The 20,063-nt window shown below is 38.7% G+C and overlaps 1 protein-coding gene and 2 long non-coding RNA genes across 8 annotated transcripts; 1 reads left to right on the top strand and 2 right to left on the bottom strand.

Annotated features, from left to right (window-relative positions):
* Positions 1-34: 34 nt before the first annotated feature.
* On the bottom strand, positions 35-13,358 carry LOC133561021 (tetraspanin-9). 6 transcript variants are annotated; one of them, XM_061914151.1, is made up of 10 exons: positions 13,154-13,358; positions 12,671-12,706; positions 10,801-10,829; positions 8,776-8,856; positions 8,456-8,647; positions 5,442-5,516; positions 5,265-5,366; positions 3,164-3,295; positions 408-491; positions 35-340 (listed from the first exon to the last, which is right to left on the bottom strand). In XM_061914151.1, exons 4-10 carry the CDS (start codon positions 8,836-8,838, stop codon positions 269-271), a joined length of 720 nt encoding a protein of 239 aa, XP_061770135.1. In that variant the 5' UTR covers positions 8,839-8,856; positions 10,801-10,829; positions 12,671-12,706; positions 13,154-13,358; the 3' UTR covers positions 35-268. The 6 variants fall into 6 exon arrangements, with proteins under 6 accessions (XP_061770135.1, XP_061770132.1, XP_061770131.1 ...); XM_061914148.1 differs by having other exon boundaries at positions 13,158-13,358; XM_061914147.1 differs by lacking the exon at positions 10,801-10,829 and having other exon boundaries at positions 13,154-13,357.
* Positions 13,359-13,394: 36 nt separating this feature from the next.
* On the top strand, positions 13,395-14,140 carry LOC133561023 (uncharacterized). Its single transcript, XR_009808556.1, has 2 exons — positions 13,395-13,761; positions 14,004-14,140. It is a non-coding gene; the product is annotated as an uncharacterized LOC133561023 (long non-coding RNA).
* Positions 14,141-17,152: 3,012 nt separating this feature from the next.
* Positions 17,153-17,925, bottom strand: LOC133559930 (uncharacterized). The gene is made up of 2 exons (XR_009808339.1): positions 17,533-17,925; positions 17,153-17,289 (listed from the first exon to the last, which is right to left on the bottom strand). It is a non-coding gene; the product is annotated as an uncharacterized LOC133559930 (long non-coding RNA).
* Between the last annotated feature and the right edge of the window lie 2,138 nt (positions 17,926-20,063).

Here is a 20,063-nt window from a genome sequence, read left to right as displayed (position 1 = left end):
GCCCGTAACTCACTTTTTTATTAAAGGGACAGGATTGTTTGGAGAGGTGTCTGCTTTAATACAACATATGCCCCTCTCGATTAAAGGGACAGGACTGTTTGGAGAGGTCTCTACATATCAGGACACAAACAGCATTTTGGTATAAAAACTCTACAAGCGCTAACAGTAAATGTATGCATGTTGTATTACTTTCAACAAACATATTTTTAAGTGTATATATTTGAAATGTACCAGGGTTTAAGTGTGTGAAATGAGCGCAGGAACCTCGTCAGGCTTCGTACTTCTTGGCTGCGCGGTGGATCTGTTGGTACAGCGTCATGGAGAAGGCCATCCCCAGGAGCTGTGCAGGGACACAGGTGGTTAAAACGCCATCACGGCGGCAAGGTGTCGACGTGAGGCGTGCTCACCTGGATGACCAGCACACACATGGCGATGGTTCCCAGCAGGTGCTTGTTGTCATCCAGCCACTCTTCCACCTTCTCGTAGCAGCCCTGCCATGATGTTGCATGGTCACACACACACACTATTCCAGTCATCTTCACATACTCTGCTCATATCTTCACTACATGGCAGTTATGAATAAAGTAACAGGAGAGCTCTAATGTGTTATGAAGGACTTACAGTTCTGCAAGAAAAAAAACAGTCAAAGATCCTCTATATCAGAGGTGTCCAAAGTGGGGCCCAATTGCCATTTGCAGCCAGCCGCTAATTTTGTAGGGGCCCACGGAACATTCTAAAAAAATACTATGACAAAGAAACAAAAAAGTGTAGTAAAAGAGCATATTGACACTAATAAGACAAAGCTTGTTTTTTATTTGAAGTTGTCATTGCTCAAAAAATAATTCAAAATCAATGTTGTTATAAATTATTGACCTATTTAAGGCTCCAATTACTTCACGTCAAATGTTCCACTTTGAAACATTGCATGTTTTAATTTTTTGCCATAAAAAACAGGGTTTTTAATTTAAGAATAAATGCTTTAAACACGGTAAAAAGAAAACTTTATATCAACGTTATGTATGTGTATATATATATATATATATATATACATACATACATACATACATACATACACATATATAAATATATATACAGTATATATATATATATATATATATATATATATATATATATGTGTGTACACACACACACATTCATACATATATGTATATATATACATATAGAAATATATACATATATTTACACATACACACATATATACACATACATATATGTATACACACACACATGTATATATATACAGTATATACACGTGTATATATACATACATATCCATACATACATACAGTATATGTATATATATACATAAATAAATTGATATATGTATATATATACATATATATACACACATATATACACACATATGTACGCATACATATATACATACATATATGTACACACACAGACATTATATATATATACAGTATATACACATACATATATGTATACACACATGTATATATATATATACATACATATACAGTATATACACGTATATATACATATATATCCATACATACATACAGTATATGTATGTATATATATATATAAATTAATTGATGTATAGAGAAATATATACATATATATGCACACATACACACATATGTGTGTGTGTGTATATATATATATATATAGTTTGCGTTGTGGTTTGTGCAGCCCTTTGAGACACTAGTGATTTAGGGCTATATAAGTAAACATTGATTGATAAGTACGCATAGATATATGTACACACACACACACATTATATATATACAGTATATACACATATACATATATATATATATATATATATATATATATATATATATATATATATATATATATATATTTATTTATTTTCCTGAAGGAATCAATACAATTCTATCTATTTACACGCGCGCACATACACAATCATCCCGATACCTATATTTTGGTACCGGTACCAAAATGCATTGCGATGCTTTTCTAAATAAAGGGGACCACAAAAAATGGCATTATTGTCTTTATTTTAAGAAAATATATTAGGGTACATTAAACATGTTTATTATTGTAATTTAGTCCTTAAATAAAATAGTGAACCTTCCAGACAACTTGTCTTTTAGTAGTACATAAACAAACAAAGACTCCTAATTAGTCTGCTGACGTATGCAATAACATGTCATTTATCTACCTATTATGTAGAAAATTAATTATTAATAATTTTCTGTTAACATCTGCTTATTTTCTGTTTTAACATGTTTTATTTACACTTCTGTTAAAATGTAATAAATCACTAATACTATTATTAGTTTTGGATGATACCACACATTTGGGTATCAATATGATACCAAGTAGTTGCCGGATCATACATTGGTCATATTCAAAGTCCTCATGTGTGCAGGGACATCCATCCATCCATCCATTTTCTACCGCTTATTCCCTTTCGGGGTCGCGGGGGGCGCTGGCGCCTATCTCAGCTACAATCGGGCGGAAGGCAGGGTACACCCTGGACAAGTCGCCATATTTCCGGAATTTATAAGCATAATAAAAGAAAATTTAAAACGAAAAAATTCTCGATGTAATCATAGTAGTATCGACTGGATATCCCCCTGACTTGATGTCATTACAGTGGATGTCAGGTGTAGATCCACCCATGGCATTTGTTTACATTGTGACACCGGTGGGCTATTATATCCTCCTACAGTGTGTAGTGAAGCATGTTTAGCTATTCCTCGTCCTCCAGTGATAATAGTACTTGTAAGAAACTTACTTTTTTTGTTGCCATGGAGACAAGGATTAGTGATTTAGAAGTAGCTAAAAATATTCCAGATGGGCATTCGTCGCAAACTAGTTAGCCATGTCTTAAAGCATCTCTTCCTGAGGGTGTTTCAGTGTTATAACTTCAACTTCATCTATACTTTTTACACCAAAATGCGTCCATTCTCCCTTTTCTGTCTACACGCTGTGTCTGCTTGTAAGTACTCTGTGTGCGCGCGCTGCCGAACATGCTCCCCCGCTTGTGAAACCAGCAATGACAAAACGTGCCGAAGACGGGAGGCGGGGGCTTGGAGGATCGGTACTTTTTAGAGGCGGTATAGTACTGAATATGATTCATTAGTATTGTGGTACTATACTAGTACAACCCGATGGCCTACTTGAGGCACCTGACTGGCTGTGTACTAACCCGTGTCCAGAAGGTGTTGGAAGCGTTGCGGCCACACCCTGCATGGATGGTCTGACAGCAGGTGTCAGGGACCACGCTGACCTGCAGGGCCGCGTACCAGTCGTTGTAGTTCATCACGCCACAGCAGTGCCACTGTCAACACACCACAGCTTTATTATTTGCTCTATACCTAATAATAAAAATAGATTTTATCTGTAAAAAAAACAAGCACTTTACATTGAGCAAAGAACATCAAAGTGCAACAGTGTATTAAAATACATAAAAAGATAAGAAAAATAAAAACTATAACAGCCAAAAAGCTAGAACTAGTATGCATATATCTATAAAAAGGCTTTTTTAAAAAGAAGGGTTTTAAAGCCTTTTTTAAAAGCATCCACAGTCTGTGGTGCCCTCAGGTGGTCAGGGAGCGTTCCACAGACTGGGAGCGGCGTCCTAACCGAGAACTTTTCCACTGCCGACATTGGAACTTAAGTATCGACTGATAAGTTATTAGTAGGGTTCATAACTACTTGTAATACTTTGTAGTGTGGCATTCAGAAAGGTTTGATCAGGGGAAATACATATAGAGAACAATGGTAGGTATGGAAAAACATGTATTATTCACGTGTGTGAATTGTGTATATGAATGGGTGAATGTCATGTATAATGTAAAGTGCTTCGAGTAGTAATTTCAGCTTTAGCAATGTGCTACACACATTAAATACAGACCATTTTTTAATAACTGTCAGAAATCAACTTTTGCTGTCTTTAAGCTGGAGTAGTAATGTTTTATCAGCGGCCACAATTAAGTTGAGCTCATGACGCAGACAAGTTTGTTACTGTGTACTTTGTATGTGTAACTAAAAACTACAATTATTTGATATTTATATATTTTTATGTTATTCACATTTAAATAATGCAGTATAATAAATTATATTATTTACATGTGAATAATGCTGTATAATAGACTGTATTTATATTATTCCCATGTGAATAAAGCTGTTTAATAGACTGTATTTATATTATTCACATGTGAATAATGCTGTATAATAGACTGTATTTATGTTATTCACATGTGTATTACGCTGTATAATAGACTGTATTTATATTATTCACATGTGTATAACGCTGTATATACTGTATTTATATTATTCCCATGTGAATAATGCTGTATAATAGACTATTTATATTATTCACATGTGTATAACGCTGTATAATAGACTATTTATATTATTCACATGTGAATAATAGTGTATAATAGACTTTATTTATGTTATTCACATGTGAATGCTGTATAATAGACTGTATTTATATTATTCACATGTGAATAATGCTGTATAATAGACTGTATTTATATTACTCACATGTAAAAAAATACCTAAGTGTTTATTGTTTATTGTGAGCGAACCGTGGTGCTGAATTTCCCATAGGGATCAATGAAGTAATTTCTATTCTACTGGCAATTGTGTCATGATCGCTCTTGACAGCTTTAACTTGCTCGTGTTTATTTCTGTTTCGGCTCCGCGTTCCTCCTTTGGTTTCATCGTTGCTGGGAGTGCTGATTTAGAACACCTGCCTCTGATTGGTGATTGAGGATACTTGCCTGATCACTAATCAGAGGGCTTAGTGTGGAACATTGTTTCATGTTGGTCTGTGATTGCTTTTTCATGCTTAGCTTTCCCTGTTTCCAGTGCATTTCCTTGCTACACTAGTTTTTTTTTTTTAATCCGTGCACTCTAGTTTTGTATTTTCTGAACATTAAATGTAGTTTTACAGCACGCCTTGGAGTCAGAAATCTGGTTTTAGATGGCAACATTGTTCAATCCGGGACACTCCTTACATATGTCTAGCTCACGTGCTATTGCGTGCTTATCTGTTGTGTAGCTGCTAGCTCTATTGTGGCCTTGTTTACCGTTTGTAAATGACTTAATAATAATACTACTAATAATGTATTACATTTATATAACACTTTTCTATAGACTATTTACTCAGAGTGCAACTTATTTTGGTCATTTTTCTTTCATCTCAATATGGTTTCATTCAAAACTAGATTGTTGTTTTTTTACTGATATCAGATTGATATCACTATCAGATCGGGATACTCCTAGTATCGGACTCCTACCTCCTCCTGTATAGTATTCCAAGCGTCCCTCAGCCCGGCGTTGTTGTCCGTGTTGTAAAGAACCAGCCCGTCCTTCAGGTCCCGCCTGGCGTTGTCGCTCACCTGCCAGGACACGAGGAGGGACTGTTAAATTTCGCGTTGCGTTCAAGTGCACTCCGCCAAACGAGCGCTAGCTACCTTGTCGGTGTAGACGAAGAAGAGGATGAGGAGGATGAGCTCGGCCAGGAGGATGATCAACAGAACAATGAAGAACTGGAGGAAGAAATTGTAAATATATTTTTAGGTGTGAAAAAATGCAAAATATAAAATTGGTCATTAAAGAAATAGTTTAAAATATTGTGTGAATGCTCCAAAACATTCACACATGATTTTCTACACCAAAATTAATCAACGGTATTTCCTTGAATTGCCGCGGGGTATATAGTATGCGCCTGTCTAGAATTACTGCCGAGTCAAACTCGTTTCGCAAAATAATTAGCGCATGCTTAACATTAGCTCAGGATTAACGCCGGGTCAGACTAGTTTCGCAAAATATTATTTTTTATTAAACTCGTTTCGCTAAATATTTAGCATATGTCTAGAATTTCCACCGGGTCAAACTCGTCACGTCACGAGTGACACTTCACCTGTCATCATTTTCAAAATGGAGGAGGCTGATTTCAATCATTTGAAATCGCATAAAGGGAAGAAGATTAAGAGCTATTCAGTAGGATTTAAGCTCCAGGCTATTGAATATGCTAAAAAGAACAGTAAGCAGCTATGTTTTATTAATATACCGTAGCTGCGTGTGTCAAATATGAGTCATTAAATGACTCCCGCCTGCTGGTGGTAGAGGGCGCTAGAGATCCTTCTTGCGACTACTCGGCTGCAGAAGAAGTGACAACAAGCAGCAAGAGTGAGCAGCGATGGTTTATTTTTTCCTCTTGCTTGCACTTTTAACAAGGATTACATATCTAAAATAAAACAGTTTTCTAAACTGGACTTTCAATCGAAGCAGGAGGTAATAAAGGAAGATCTCCATCGAGATAGAGAGACTTTTAAAACTGAAGATAAGGAAGACTTCGATAAACAAGTTATCGATGCTTTTGATCAGAAGGAGCTGCGCATGAGCTTCATTTATAAGTAAAGGTAAGACTATAATAACGTTTTTTTGATTAAATGTGCTTTTCATGATGGTATCCTTACATCACACTCAAATTTATAAGCACAGGCCTAAATTTACCGCATGCCTTTGGTAAGCGCCGGAGTGAGAAGAGATTTTAAATTAATTAGCGCCCTGGTGGCAATTCAAGGAAATACGGTATTTATTATTCTTCTTCTACAGATTTTGGCGCGCTCTACCTTCCACATTTTTCATCAGATTCAAACCGTTCCAACTTCAAACTGTTCAGCCTATTCAGGAATCGCGGGCTTTCCCTTGGCAAATTCCAAAAAAATTCCCAGATTTCCCAGAATTCCAGGACATTTATTCCCATTCAAAATGCATTGGCCATTTTTCAAACTTCGACCATTTCCACATTTTTAAACTGATTCAAACCATTCCACTCATCCTGGACATTCAAACTATCATTTTTCAAAATTCCCAAAAATTGCAGGAATTCTCACAATTCCCATTTTTTCAAAGCTTATTTCCACCCCTTTTTCTGCCACATTTTTCAACCCACCTTAATCTTTCCACCGTCAAATCATTCCTCTTAATCTCTTAAAACAAAGTTGTTTCTTTTAACTGGAAAAATTCCAGGTTTTCCCGAAATTCCAGGATTTCCATCATACCATTTCTCAATTAAAAATGTAACTACTTCAAAAAGTTCTTGACCGTTTTGAAAAATTCCAACACTATTCAAGTTTTTTTTTTTACCATTTTCCCAAATATTCCCTCTTTTCCCAAAATTCCCAATTCTTTTTTTATGAAATCCCTATTGAAATGAATGGCACAATTTTTTAAAATAATTTAAACCGTTTCAACTTCAAAACATTCAACCTGTTTAGGAATTGTGTGCTCTCCAGCAATTCTAAAAATATTTCCGGGATTTCCTAAAAAATTCCCAGGTTTTAGGGAAATTTTCCCTATTCAAATTGCATTTGGGCATTATTCAAACTTCCACCATTTCCACATTTTTCAACCGATTCAAACCATTCCACCTTCAACATATTCCACTCATCCTGGACATTTAAACTATTATTTTTCCAACTAAAAAAGAAAAATTCCGGGAATTCCCACAATTCCCATTTTTCAAACCCTACTCCCACCCTTTTTTCTGTCGACTACTCTTTCCACATTTTTCAACCCACTTCAACCGTTCCACCGTCAAAACATTCCTCTTAATCAGGACAAAAAAAGATAGTTTTCGCGAAATTCCGTCATACCATTTCATAATTAAAAATGTTACTACTTCAACATTTTTTGACCGCTTAGAAAAATTCCAACACCATTTAAGTTTTTTTTTTACCATTTTCCCAAAAATTCCCTCTTTTCCTGGAAATTCCCAAATTTTTATGAAATTCCCATTGAAATTAATGGGACTTTTTTTTTTATATTTAAACCTTTTCAACTTCATAATAATCAGCCTTATTAGGAATTGTGTTCACTCCAACAATTACAAAAATATTTCCCGGATTTCCTAAAAAAAAATCCCAGTTTTAGTGACATTTTCCCCATTCAAAATGCATTGGCCATTTTTCAAATTTTCACCATTTCCAAATTTTTCAACCGATTCAAACCATTCCACCTTCAAAGTATTCCACTCATCCTGGACATTCAAACACTTTCCCAAGTTAAAAAAAAACACATTCCAATTTTCCTGGAATTTCAAACTATTCTTACATTCATACTACATTCTGTCAGCATTTCAGTTCAACTTCAGCATAGTTACCATTTAAAATTGTACTTTATAATAGTTTTTAATTAAGGAATAATTACATTCAATAACACATTGAACTAACTTTCTTAGATTCATATATTTTTGACACCAAAAAATCCATAACAGAAGCGTACATAATTACTTGTAGGAACCCAAATACAATAAGTAGAATTATAAAGCTATATTATATTATTAATTTTTAGCCCAAAGTGCTTTAAATCAATTAAATATAATTTATGATAAATATACAGTTAAATCTACAAATTCAACCCCCTCTTATTAATATTATAGTAATATATAATAATATGCTGGGTAATGTGATGGACTCACGCTCAGCAGCAGGCACTTGTTCTCCTTGATGGAGCCCAGGCATCCCAAGAAGCCCGTCACCATGACGACGGTGCCCAGGGTGACAACCAGGTTGGCGGCGGACAGCGCCGGGAAGGAAGGCGACAGCGTGGCGAAGCTGCCCTGGGACACCGACAACCACACGCCCACGCCCAGCAGGCCGCACCCGCTCAGCTGTAAACACACACACACACACACACACACACACACACACACACACACACACACACACACACACACACCGCCCAGTCACTTCCCGCTGAGGGGGACAAGGTTCGATTCCCGGAGAGTGCGGTTCTTACCCAAAAGAGAAGGTTGAAGAGGAAGAGCATGTACTTGACGCAGCAGACGCAGCCGCGAGCCATGGCGGCGATCCTCAGGACCTGCAGGAGCGCATGCTGATATTAACTAGACCAGGGGTCACCAACGCGGTGCCCGCGGGCACCAGGTCACCCGTAAGGACCAGATGAGTCGCCCGCTGGCCTGTTCTAAAAATACCTCAAATAGCAGCACTTACCAGTGAGCTGCAACTATTTTATTTTATTTTATTTTATTTACTAGCAAGCTGGTCTCGCTTTGCTGGACATTTTTAATTCTAAGAGAGACAAAACTCAAATAGAATTTGAAAATCCAAGAAAATATTTTAAAGACTTGGTCTTCACTTGTTTAAATGAATTCATTCATTTTTTTTACTTTGCTTCTTATAACTTTCAGAAAGACCATTTTAGAGAAAAAATACAACCTTAAAAATGATTTTAGGATTTTCAAACACATATACCTTTTTACCTTTTAAATTCCTTCCTCTTCTTTCCTGACAATTTAAATCAATGCTCAAGTAAATGTATTTATTTTTATTGTAAAGAATAATAAATCCATTTTAATTTAATTCTTTAATTTAGCGTCTGTTTTTTCGATGAAGAATATTTGTGAAATATTTCTTCAAACTTATTATGATTAAACTTCAAAAAAAAATATTCTGGCAAATCTAGAAAATCTGTAGAATCACATTTAAATCTTATTTCAAAGCCTTTTGAATTTCTTTTAAAATTTTTGTTCTGGAAAATCTAAAAGAAATAATGATTTGTTTTTGTTAGAAATATAGCTTGGTCCAATTTGTTATATATTCTAACAAAGTGCAGATTGGATTTTAACCTATTTAAAACATGTCATCAAAATTCTAAAATTAATCTTAATCAGGAAAAATTAGTAATGATGTTCCATAAATTATTTTTTTTATTTTTTCAAAAAGATTCGAATTAGCTAGTTTTTCTCTTCTTTTTTTTTGGTTGAATTTTGAATTTTAAAGAGTCGAAAATGAAGATAAACTATGTTTCAATTTTTTTTTTCTTTTTTTGTGTTTTCTCCTCTTTTAAACCGTTCAATTAAGTGTTTTTTTTCATCATTTATTCTCTACAAAAAACCTTCCGTAAAAGGAAAAAAAAATGTACACGGAATGAAAGATGGAAATACCCCTTTTTTAGATATATATAGATTTATTTATTAAAGGTAAATTGAGCAAATTGGCTATTTTTGGCAATTTATTTAAGTGTGTATCAAACTGGTAGCCCTCCGCATTAATCAGTACCCAAGAAGTAGCTCTTGGTTCCAAAAAGGTTGGTGACCCCTGAACTAGAACATTCCCTGGGGCTGCCGCTATCTGTGCCCCAGACCGCTGGCCGGGGATCGCCTGAAGCCGCCGTATTTTGAAGATGTTGTGACGGTCCAAAATGAGCTACCGAGCTAGCCTAAAATAGTAGCATGCTTACATAAAATTGCTAACATTTAGCATTAGTGCTAACATTAGCATGATAACAGTTAGCATGTTTCTTGTAAGAGTTATAAGACTCTAAGTTGCATTGCTGCGGAAATAGAAAAAACCCCCGTCCAATTAGATGTAAAAGTTAAGAAAAAGTGAGCTTTGCTAGCATGCTATCGTTTGCATGCTAATGTTAGCATGCTTGCACGCTAACATGAACGTGATAATAGTTAGCTTGTGACACATAACCAAGTTATAGGACTCTAAGGGAATTAGACGGAGAAAACGGGTGCAAATTTAGCACAAAATGTTATCATGCTAATATTAGCATGCCATCATTTAGCATGTGTCACATACCAGGCTATATGGGGAAAAAAACAAAACATATTTTGGCTAAAAAGTTATGTTTATGTAAGTATGCTAATATAAACATGCTAGCAGTTAACAAGTGTCACATACCAAGTTCTATGACTTAAGGGCAAATGGTGGCAAAATTAGCACAAATAGCTAGCAGCACTTCAACGTTGGCATGCTAACTTAAATATGCTAACAGTTACCATGTTTCACATACCACGTTATTTAAGACTGCAGGGTGTATGGCTGCGGAAATAGAAAAAAAACTATACAATTAGATGAAAAAGTTATGTGCGCGTGACATCACGGTTTGTGGAGCACATTGTTTACAATCATGGCCACCAGCAGCGAGAGCGATTCGGACCAAGAAAGTGAGGATTTCCCCATTAATTTGAGCGAGGATGAAAGATTTGTGGATGAGGAAAGTGAGAGTGAAGGACTACAAAATAGTGTTTTAGTGAGATCATATGGTCGTAACTGTACAACCTGAAAGTCGGAGGGGGTGTGGCCACGGGTGTGGTGACCTCCAGTGTCTCCGAGGGAAGCCACGTTTCTCGACGGGGCGAAGGCAGCCGATTCTTCCTCCAAAGTGGAAGCATGAGACGGTCAGGAGCAACCGGTGAGAGGAGGCAAGAGAGTCCGCAGCTGCCTCTTTGATAGGCGCAGGAGGAGCGACGCAAGATCTCCGCTCATGTCTATGGTAAGAGCCGACTTATTACCACCGTTTTCTCACTGAAACCTGCCGGTTGACATGTGGCGGGGAACCATGTTCGCTTGACCGCTCTGTTCCATAGTAAAGCTTCACCTTCGGGAATGTAAACAAGGAAACACCGGCTGTGTTTGTGTTGCTAAAGGCAGCTGCAATACACCGCGTCCCACCTACATCTTTCTTCGGCATAGCTCGGTTGGTAGAGCGGCCATGCCAGCAACTTGAGGGTTGCAGGTTCGATTCCTGCTTCCGCCATCCTAGTCACTGCCGTTGTGTCCTTGGGCAAGACACTTTACCCACCTGCTCCCAGTGTCACCCACACTGGTTTAAATGTAACTTAGATATTGGGTTTCACTATGTAAAGCGCTTTAAGTCACTAGAGAAAAGCGCTATATAAATATAATTCACTTCACAAAATTCACTTCACTTCTTTGACGTCTCCATTATTAATTGAACAAATTGCAAACGATTCAGCAACACAGATGTCCAGAATACTGTGGAATTATGCGATGAAAAGAGACAACTTATAGCTGTGAACGGTGCCTTTAGCAACCGAAACACAGCCGGCGTTTCTTTGTTTGTTGTGAAGCTTTAACACAGAGCGGTCAAGCGGACATGTTTCTCTACGTCAACCAGCAAGTTTTTGGATGGGAAAATTGTGATATTAAGTCGGCTCTTACCGGAGACTTCAGTGAATCATACGACCTACTCCTGCAGCTCAAAAATGCCGCTGTGATCTTGGCTCCTCGGCTTCTCTCAGAGACACTGGCGTTCACCGCAGCCATCTGACTTTCAGGTATGACTTTAGAATCGCACTAAAACACTATTAAAACATTAAGCAGATAAGGGATTTTCCAGAATTGTCCTAGTAAATGTTTGAATACATCTGAAACGCTCGCACTGGAGCCGTCGCCTTTTCTTTTTTTTCCCTAGTCCTTCACTCTCACTTTCCTCATCCACGAATATTTCATCCTCGCTCAAATTCATGGGGAACTCGTCGCTTTCTCGGTCCGAATCGCTCTCGCTGCTGGTGGCCATGATTGTAAACAATGTTCAGATGTGAGGAGCTCCACAACCTGTGACGTCACGCCCACATCGTCTGCTACTTCCGGTACAGGCAAAACTTTTTTATTAGCGACCAAAAGTTGCGAACTTTATCGTGGATGTTCAGCAAAAATATGGTGAAATGATCAAGTATGACACATAGAATGGACCTGCTATCCCCGTTTAAATAAGAAAATCTCATTTCAGTAGGCCTTTAAGACTGCAAAGCATATAGCTGTCTATTAGAGAAGTATAAAAATAATAATAATAATAATAAAGTTATAAGTATGAGCAATAATAAAAATAATTTAAAATAAGGGTGAAGACAACTTACCAAGTGTATGACGACGACAAAGCTGGAGTGGACCACCTGGAACACAGAAGCTGCTAATTTGTTTTTTGGCGGGTATTGGAGCTTAATAGCACAAAAAATGTACTTTTGCGTGGTTAATTTAGTATTTGGACTTTACTTCACTTGTTTTAAGCGTTTGTTGACAGTAGTTTAAAAAAGTTAAGCTCGCAGTAAACGTGTTTACATTACCTTGAGCTTAAGGCAACTATCGCAACATGACGTCATCACCTCTAGCATAACAAAACCTTGTACCGTGACGTCACTCAACATCAACCCCGTTTTAAAATACGTCGTTGCTTCATGGACAATATCAACAGTTTTTACAAAAAAACACACCCTCTAGGATTGTTATGAGATACTTAATCAAGTTTTAGGACCCCGTTGGAGCACTTTGTTGAAGGCCGTTGTCTGATTTAATGCCATAAAAAAAATCACGACAAAGAGTTGAAAAAAGGGACTACTTACTCACCGCGCTATGAAGTAAAAGTCATAATTCGGCAAAACTGCTTTACTCCCTGGGTCTTTCACATGCTGGGTTCCTCGGAGAAGTTAGTTTACAACACAAACGTCGCGCTTGTGGACGACTGGGAGGCTTTCAAAGTTTCACCGTTGGCCGCAGCACGACTACAAGAGGAGGAGGCGGGTGGGGCGGAGCACATGGCGGAGGAAGCTGTGCTAGTTGTTGTGCCGAATTCTGCACCCCCGCCGTAAAATGCACCCCCTGTCGGGAGCGCGCTTACGTCACTCGGTTGCATCACCCGTCTCGAAAAGTAGCTAAACTCGGCTAAAATCGCCCCTTTCGGCATAAAAATGTACATAACAAGGTGAATAATCCAAGTTGTCTTTACTTTGGATATATTAATGGATGGATTAATTGTGATTCTTTAATGATTTCGCCGCCATTGCCTTTAATGATTTCGTCGTCATTCAATCGCCTCTTTCGGCATAAAAATGTACATAACAAGGTGAATAATCCCAAGTTGTCTTTACTTTGGATATATTAATGGATGGATTAATTGTGATTCTTCAATGATTTCGCCGTCATTGCCTTTAATGATTTCGTCGTCATTCAGGTGGGTACATCGCCTCTTTCGGCATAAAAAAGTACATAACAAGGTGAAATAATCCAAGTTGTGTTTACTTTGGATTTATTAATGGATGGATTAATTGTGAGCCTTTAATGATTTCGCCACCATTCAGATAAGGCGAAACAATAACCATTTAATATAGGAATATTTTCTGTCCCGAAAATGTATTGAAGTATTGTATTAAAGAATATATACACCAAAGTAAGCCTCTATATGTACTTTTTTAGAGACATCAAGGAGAACGAATGTTTGCTGCTTCACTCGACGGGATCCAATACATGTATTTTAAAAATATGACATTTTCTTTAACTGTAAGAAGCTCATGGGTGGATGGATGAATACATTAATAAATGAATGCATCTGATACCTATCGTTGTTTTGATTTTAAGAATTTTCAAACTGAACATTCACAAATAACTTTACCAAAAGTACCCGAAATACCAGAGATGGAGTTATGGTGGGGGTGCATTTTCAGTGAAGAGTTGATTCCAGCTGCCTGAACATCTATCTATCTCTGGCTAGGATGGTCGTAGAGACATGAAACTCACCCTAGTAACTCATCCTTACCCCCTATGTATACTGTGAAAACCATGTGATGATTGGACCCCCACAGGCGGAGTTAGGGGGGGGTGCATTTTCAGGCAGCACCAATATCTCTGGCTAGGATGGTCGTAGAGACATGAAACTCACCCTGGTGACTCATCCTTACCCCATCTGTATACTGTGAAAACCATGTGATGATTGGACCCCCACAGGCGGAGTTAGGGGGGGGTGCATTTTCAGGCAGCACCAACAGCCCACCTGCCGGGAAATGCACCCCCTAGCTATCTCTGGCTAGGATGGTCGTAGAGACATGAAACTCACCCTAGTAACTCATCCTTACCCCCTATGTATACTGTGAAAACCATGTGATGATTGGACCCCCACAGGCGGAGTTAGGGGGGGTGCATTTTCAGGCAGCACCAACAGCCCACCTGCCGGGAAATGCATCCCCTAGCTATCTCTGGCTAGGATGGTCGTAGAGACATGAAACTCACCCTAGTAACTCATCCTTACCCCCTCTGTATAGTGTGAAAACCATGTGATGATTGGACCTCCCTAGGCGGAGTTAGGGGGGGGTGCTTTTTCAGGCAGCACCAATAGCCCCTCTAAACTCTCTCCCTTTGTTTATAATGCCAATTTTTTGCTGGATTTAGTCTCTATAAACTCCAAGGAAAACAATACCCGGCTGGGGACAATTTTTGAAATTGGTCTCCAAACTAAGGCATGCGGGCTGAAAGCGGCCCGCCGACGTCCAAAATCCGGCCCCTGGATTTTTATTCATGTTTTGAATTTTTGGGACATGGGGGACTTGTGGGAATCCATCCCAGGTAAGATTTCTGAACATTTTGAGGACTTTTGCCTACTTTCCCAACTTTCCCCCCCACTTCCAGTGTGACTTTGCGGTGTGCGCTATGGACATGCTGGGCATCCCTTGACTCGGGTGGCCAGCTGCGGGACTTGTGTGATTGATTTTTTTAAACTTTGAGGACTTTTGCCTACTTTCCCAGCTTTTCCCCCACTTCCAGTCAGTTGTGGTGTATCGCTATACATGGGCTATTATTAGGAAGAGGCGTTTATTTGGTAATATACAGTATATATATATATATATATATATATATATATATATATATATAAATCACTTAGATTTATATCGCGCTTTTATAAACACTCAAAGCGCTCACAGAGAAGTGGGACCCGACATTCATTCACACCTGGTGGTGGTAAGCTATATCTGTAGCCACAGCTGCCCTGGGGTAGACTGACGGAAGTGTGGCTGCCAGTTTGCGCCTACGGCCCCTCCGACCACCACTAATCATTCATTCATCATTCATTCACCAGTGTGAGCAGCACCGGGGGCTAGGGGGAAGTGTCCTGCCCAAGGCAGTGATTTTTTTTGGATGTCAATAGGTGGGAAGCGAACTTGAAACTCTCAGGTTTCTGGCCGGCCGCTCTACCCACTACGCCATGCCGCGCCTATATATATATATGTATATATTACACACACACATTGTTGTATATATACATATAAATATGTATACATATATATATGTGTATATATATCACGATGTGTGTATGTATATATATATATATATATACTGTATATTACCAAATAAACACCTCTTCCTAATAATAGCCCATGTATAGCGATACACCACAACTGACTGGAAGTGGGGGAAAAGCTGGGAAAGTAGGCAAAAGTCCTCAAAGTTTTAAAAAATCAATCACACAAGTCCCGCAGCTGGCCACCCGAGTCAAGGGATGCCCAGCATGTCCATAGCGCACACCGCAAAGTCACACTGGAAGTGGGGGGGAAAGTTGGGAAAGTAGGCAAAAGTCCTCAAAATGTTCAGAAATCTTACCTGGGATGGATTCCCACAAGTCCCCCATGTCCCAAAAATTCAAAACATGAATAAAAATCCAGGGGCCGGATTTTGGACGTCGGCGGGCCGCTTTCAGCCCGCATGCCTTAGTTTGGAGACCAATTTCAAAAATTGTCCCCAGCCGGGTATTGTTTTCCTTGGAGTTTATAGAGACTAAATCCAGCAAAAAATTGGCATTATAAACAAAGGGAGAGAGTTTAGAGGGGCTATTGGTGCTGCCTGAAAAAGCACCCCCCCCTAACTCCGCCTAGGGAGGTCCAATCATCACATGGTTTTCACAGTATACAGAGGGGGTAAGGATGAGTTACTAGGGTGAGTTTCATGTCTCTACGACCATCCTAGCCAGAGATAGCTAGGGGATGCATTTCCCGGCAGGTGGGCTGTTGGTGCTGCCTGAAAATGCACCCCCCCCTAACTCCGCCTGTGGGGGTCCAATCATCACATGGTTTTCACAGTATACATAGGGGGTAAGGATGAGTTACTAGGGTGAGTTTCATGTCTCTACGACCATCCTAGCCAGAGATATTGGTGCTGCCTGAAAATGCACCCCCCCTAACTCCGCCTGTGGGGGTCCAATCATCACATGGTTTTCACAGTATACAGATGGGGTAAGGATGAGTCACCAGGGTGAGTTTCATGTCTCTACGACCATCCTAGCCAGAGATATTGGTGCTGCCTGAAAATGCACCCCCCCCTAACTCCGCCTGTGGGGGTCCAATCATCACATGGTTTTCACAGTATACATAGGGGGTAAGGATGAGTTACTAGGGTGAGTTTCATGTCTCTACGACCATCCTAGCCAGAGATAGATAGATGTTCAGGCAGCTGGAATCAACTCTTCACTGAAAATGCACCCCCACCATAACTCCATCTCTGGTATTTCGGGTACTTTTGGTAAAGTTATTTGTGAATGTTCAGTTTGAAAATTCTTAAAATCAAAACAACGATAGGTATCAGATGCATTCATTTATTAATGTATTCATCCATCCACCCATGAGCTTCTTACAGTTAAAGAAAATGTCATATTTTTAAAATACATGTATTGGATCCCGTCGAGTGAAGCAGCAAACATTCGTTCTCCTTGATGTCTCTAAAAAAGTACATATAGAGGCTTACTTTGGTGTATATATTCTTTAATACAATACTTCAATACATTTTCGGGACAGAAAATATTCCTATATTAAATGGTTATTGTTTCGCCTTATCTGAATGGTGGCGAAATCATTAAAGGCTCACAATTAATCCATCCATTAATAAATCCAAAGTAAACACAACTTGGATTATTTCACCTTGTTAATGTACTTTTTTATGCCGAAAGAGGCGATGTACCCACCTGAATGACGACGAAATCATTAAAGGCAATGACGGCGAAATCATTGAAGAATCACAATTAATCCATCCATTAATATATCCAAAGTAAAGACAACTTGGGATTATTCACCTTGTTATGTACATTTTTATGCCGAAAGAGGCGATTGAATGACGACGAAATCATTAAAGGCAATGGCGGCGAAATCATTAAAGAATCACAATTAATCCATCCATTAATATATCCAAAGTAAAGACAACTTGGATTATTCACCTTGTTATGTACATTTTTATGCCGAAAGGGGCGATTTTAGCCGAGTTTAGCTACTTTTCGAGACGGGTGATGCAACCGAGTGACGTAAGCGCGCTCCCGACAGGGGGTGCATTTTACGGCGGGGGTGCAGAATTCGGCACAACACCGGAACCGAGTTGTCTGATCTTTTTTTTTTTTAAAGTTGTTTAAATTCTTCATTTATACGTTTTAAACTAACACAAAACTGTCAAATCACGAAAATCGGATTACATGTTTTCATGTCCTCCTGGAAGTTCTCACATTAAAGGCCTACTGAAAGCCACTACTAGCGACCACGCAGTCTGATAGTTTATATATCAATTATGAAATATTAACATTGCAACACATGCCAATACGGCCTTTTTAGTTTACTAAATTGAAATTTTACGTTGACTAAATTGCAATTTCACGTTGCGGTATGATGAAGCGTGCGTGTGACGTCGCGCATTGTAGAGGACTTTTGCAATTTGTTCAATGAATAATGGAGACGTCAAAGAAGAAAGAAGTAGTTGGGAAGCGGTGTATTGCGGCCGCCTTTAGCAACACAAACACAGCCGGTGTTTCCTTGTTTACATTCCCGAACTATGGCGGTGAAGCTTTACTATGGAACAGAGCGGTCAAGCGAACATGGTTCCCTACCACATGTCAACCGGCAGGTTTCGGTGAGAAAATGGTGGCGACAAGTCGACTCTTACCGTAGACATGAGCGGAGAGTTTGCGTCGTTCCTCCTGCACCTGTCAAAGATGCAGCTGCGGACTCTCTTGCCTCCTCCCGACCGTCAGATGCTCATCTGCCTTCGCCTCGTCGAGAAACGGTCACCACACCCGTGGCCACAGCCCTCCGACTTTCAGGTTGTACAGGTACGACCATATAATCCCACTTAAACACTAGTAACACAATAAGCAGATAAGGGATTTTCCAGAATTATCCTAGTAAATTTGTGTAATAACATCCGAATCGCTCTGCCGTCTTAGTTTTTTTGTTTTTTCTAGTCCTTCACTCTAACTTTCCTCATCCACGCTCAAATTAATGGGGAAATTGTCGCTTTCTCGGTCCGAATCGCTCTCGCTGCTGGTGGCCATGATTGTAAACAATGTTTAGATGTGAGGAGCTCCACAACCTGTAACGTCACGCGCACATCGTCTGCTACTTCTGGTACAGGCAAGGCTTTTTTATTAGCGACCAAAAGTTGCGGAATTTATCGTCGATGTTCTCTACTAAATCCTTTCAGCAAAAATATGGCAATATCGTGAAATTATCAAGTATGACACATAGAATTTATCTATGATAATGCTATCCCCGTTTAAATAAGAAAATCTCATTTCAGTAGGCCTTTACATTGGTGGTTGTCACGTTGTGTAAATGGTAAAAAAAAAAAAGAGAATAAAAATGATTTGCTAATCCTTTTCAACTTAAATGAATTTCAATAGACTGCAAAGACAAGATATTTAACGTTCAAACTTGAAAACGTAGTTATTTTTAGCACATTTTATCTGTGTTGGCCCTGCGATGAGGTGGCGACTTGTCCAGGGTGTACCCCGCCTTCCGCCCGATTGTAGCTGAGATAGGCGCCAGCGCCCCCCGCAACCTCGAAAGGGAATAAGCGGTAGAAAAATGGATGGATGGATGGATAGCTCATTTGGAATTTGATGCTGGTAACGTGTTTTTAAAAAAGCTGGCACAAGTGGCAAAAAAGACTGAGAAAGTTAAAGAATGCTCATCAAACACTTATTTGGAACATCCCACAGGTGAACAGGCTAATTGGGAACAGGTGGGTGCCAAGATTGGGTATAAAAGCAGCTTCCATGAAATGGTGTTGTTTTGGAAAAGACTGTAATGTATCGGGCAATCACTTACTGGAATCCACTTCCACAATATCTTATCAATCACCAGCATTGTGGGTTTTAAATATCAACTAAGGAGAAGTATTGCGGAAATAGATTATTCTAGATGGTACTTATTGTCATGACTGTTTTTATTGACTATTGAGTATTTTATTGATTATGGGATAAGCAGTAGATAATGGATGGATGGTACTTTCTCATCACTTATTGTTTGTCTTCGGTTCACTATTGTGTATATTTTAGGCCATTGGTTTCTTTGCTTTATTTTTGCAAAAATATAAATATCTTTTTTTGTATTGCTATTTTTATTTTTGGTATGAAAATTATTATTTAACATAAGTTATTATTATTTTGGTCCTTTGTAGTTGCTATTTTTGTATTATGACATTTTATTATTGGATCATGTTGTACTGCATTTT

This window comes from Nerophis ophidion, linkage group LG10, assembly GCF_033978795.1.
Source record: "Nerophis ophidion isolate RoL-2023_Sa linkage group LG10, RoL_Noph_v1.0, whole genome shotgun sequence".
NCBI lineage: Eukaryota > Metazoa > Chordata > Actinopteri > Syngnathiformes > Syngnathidae > Nerophis > Nerophis ophidion.
Note: the sequence above shows the minus strand (reverse complement) of the source record. Positions and strands in the feature narration are given on the sequence as shown.

Bases quoted from the DNA above. Each gene is read 5' to 3' on its own strand.
- LOC133561021 (XM_061914151.1), bottom strand. From the start codon at position 8,838: ATGGCTCGCGGCTGCGTCTGCTGCGTCAAGTACATGCTCTTCCTCTTC. The intron at 8,648-8,775 runs GTAAGAACCGCA...GTGTGTTTACAG, and splicing joins TCTTCAACCTTCTCTTTTGG to CTGAGCGGGTGCGGCCTGCT. The intron at 492-3,163 runs GTTAGTACACAG...ACATCATGGCAG, and splicing joins CCAACACCTTCTGGACACGG to GGCTGCTACGAGAAGGTGGA.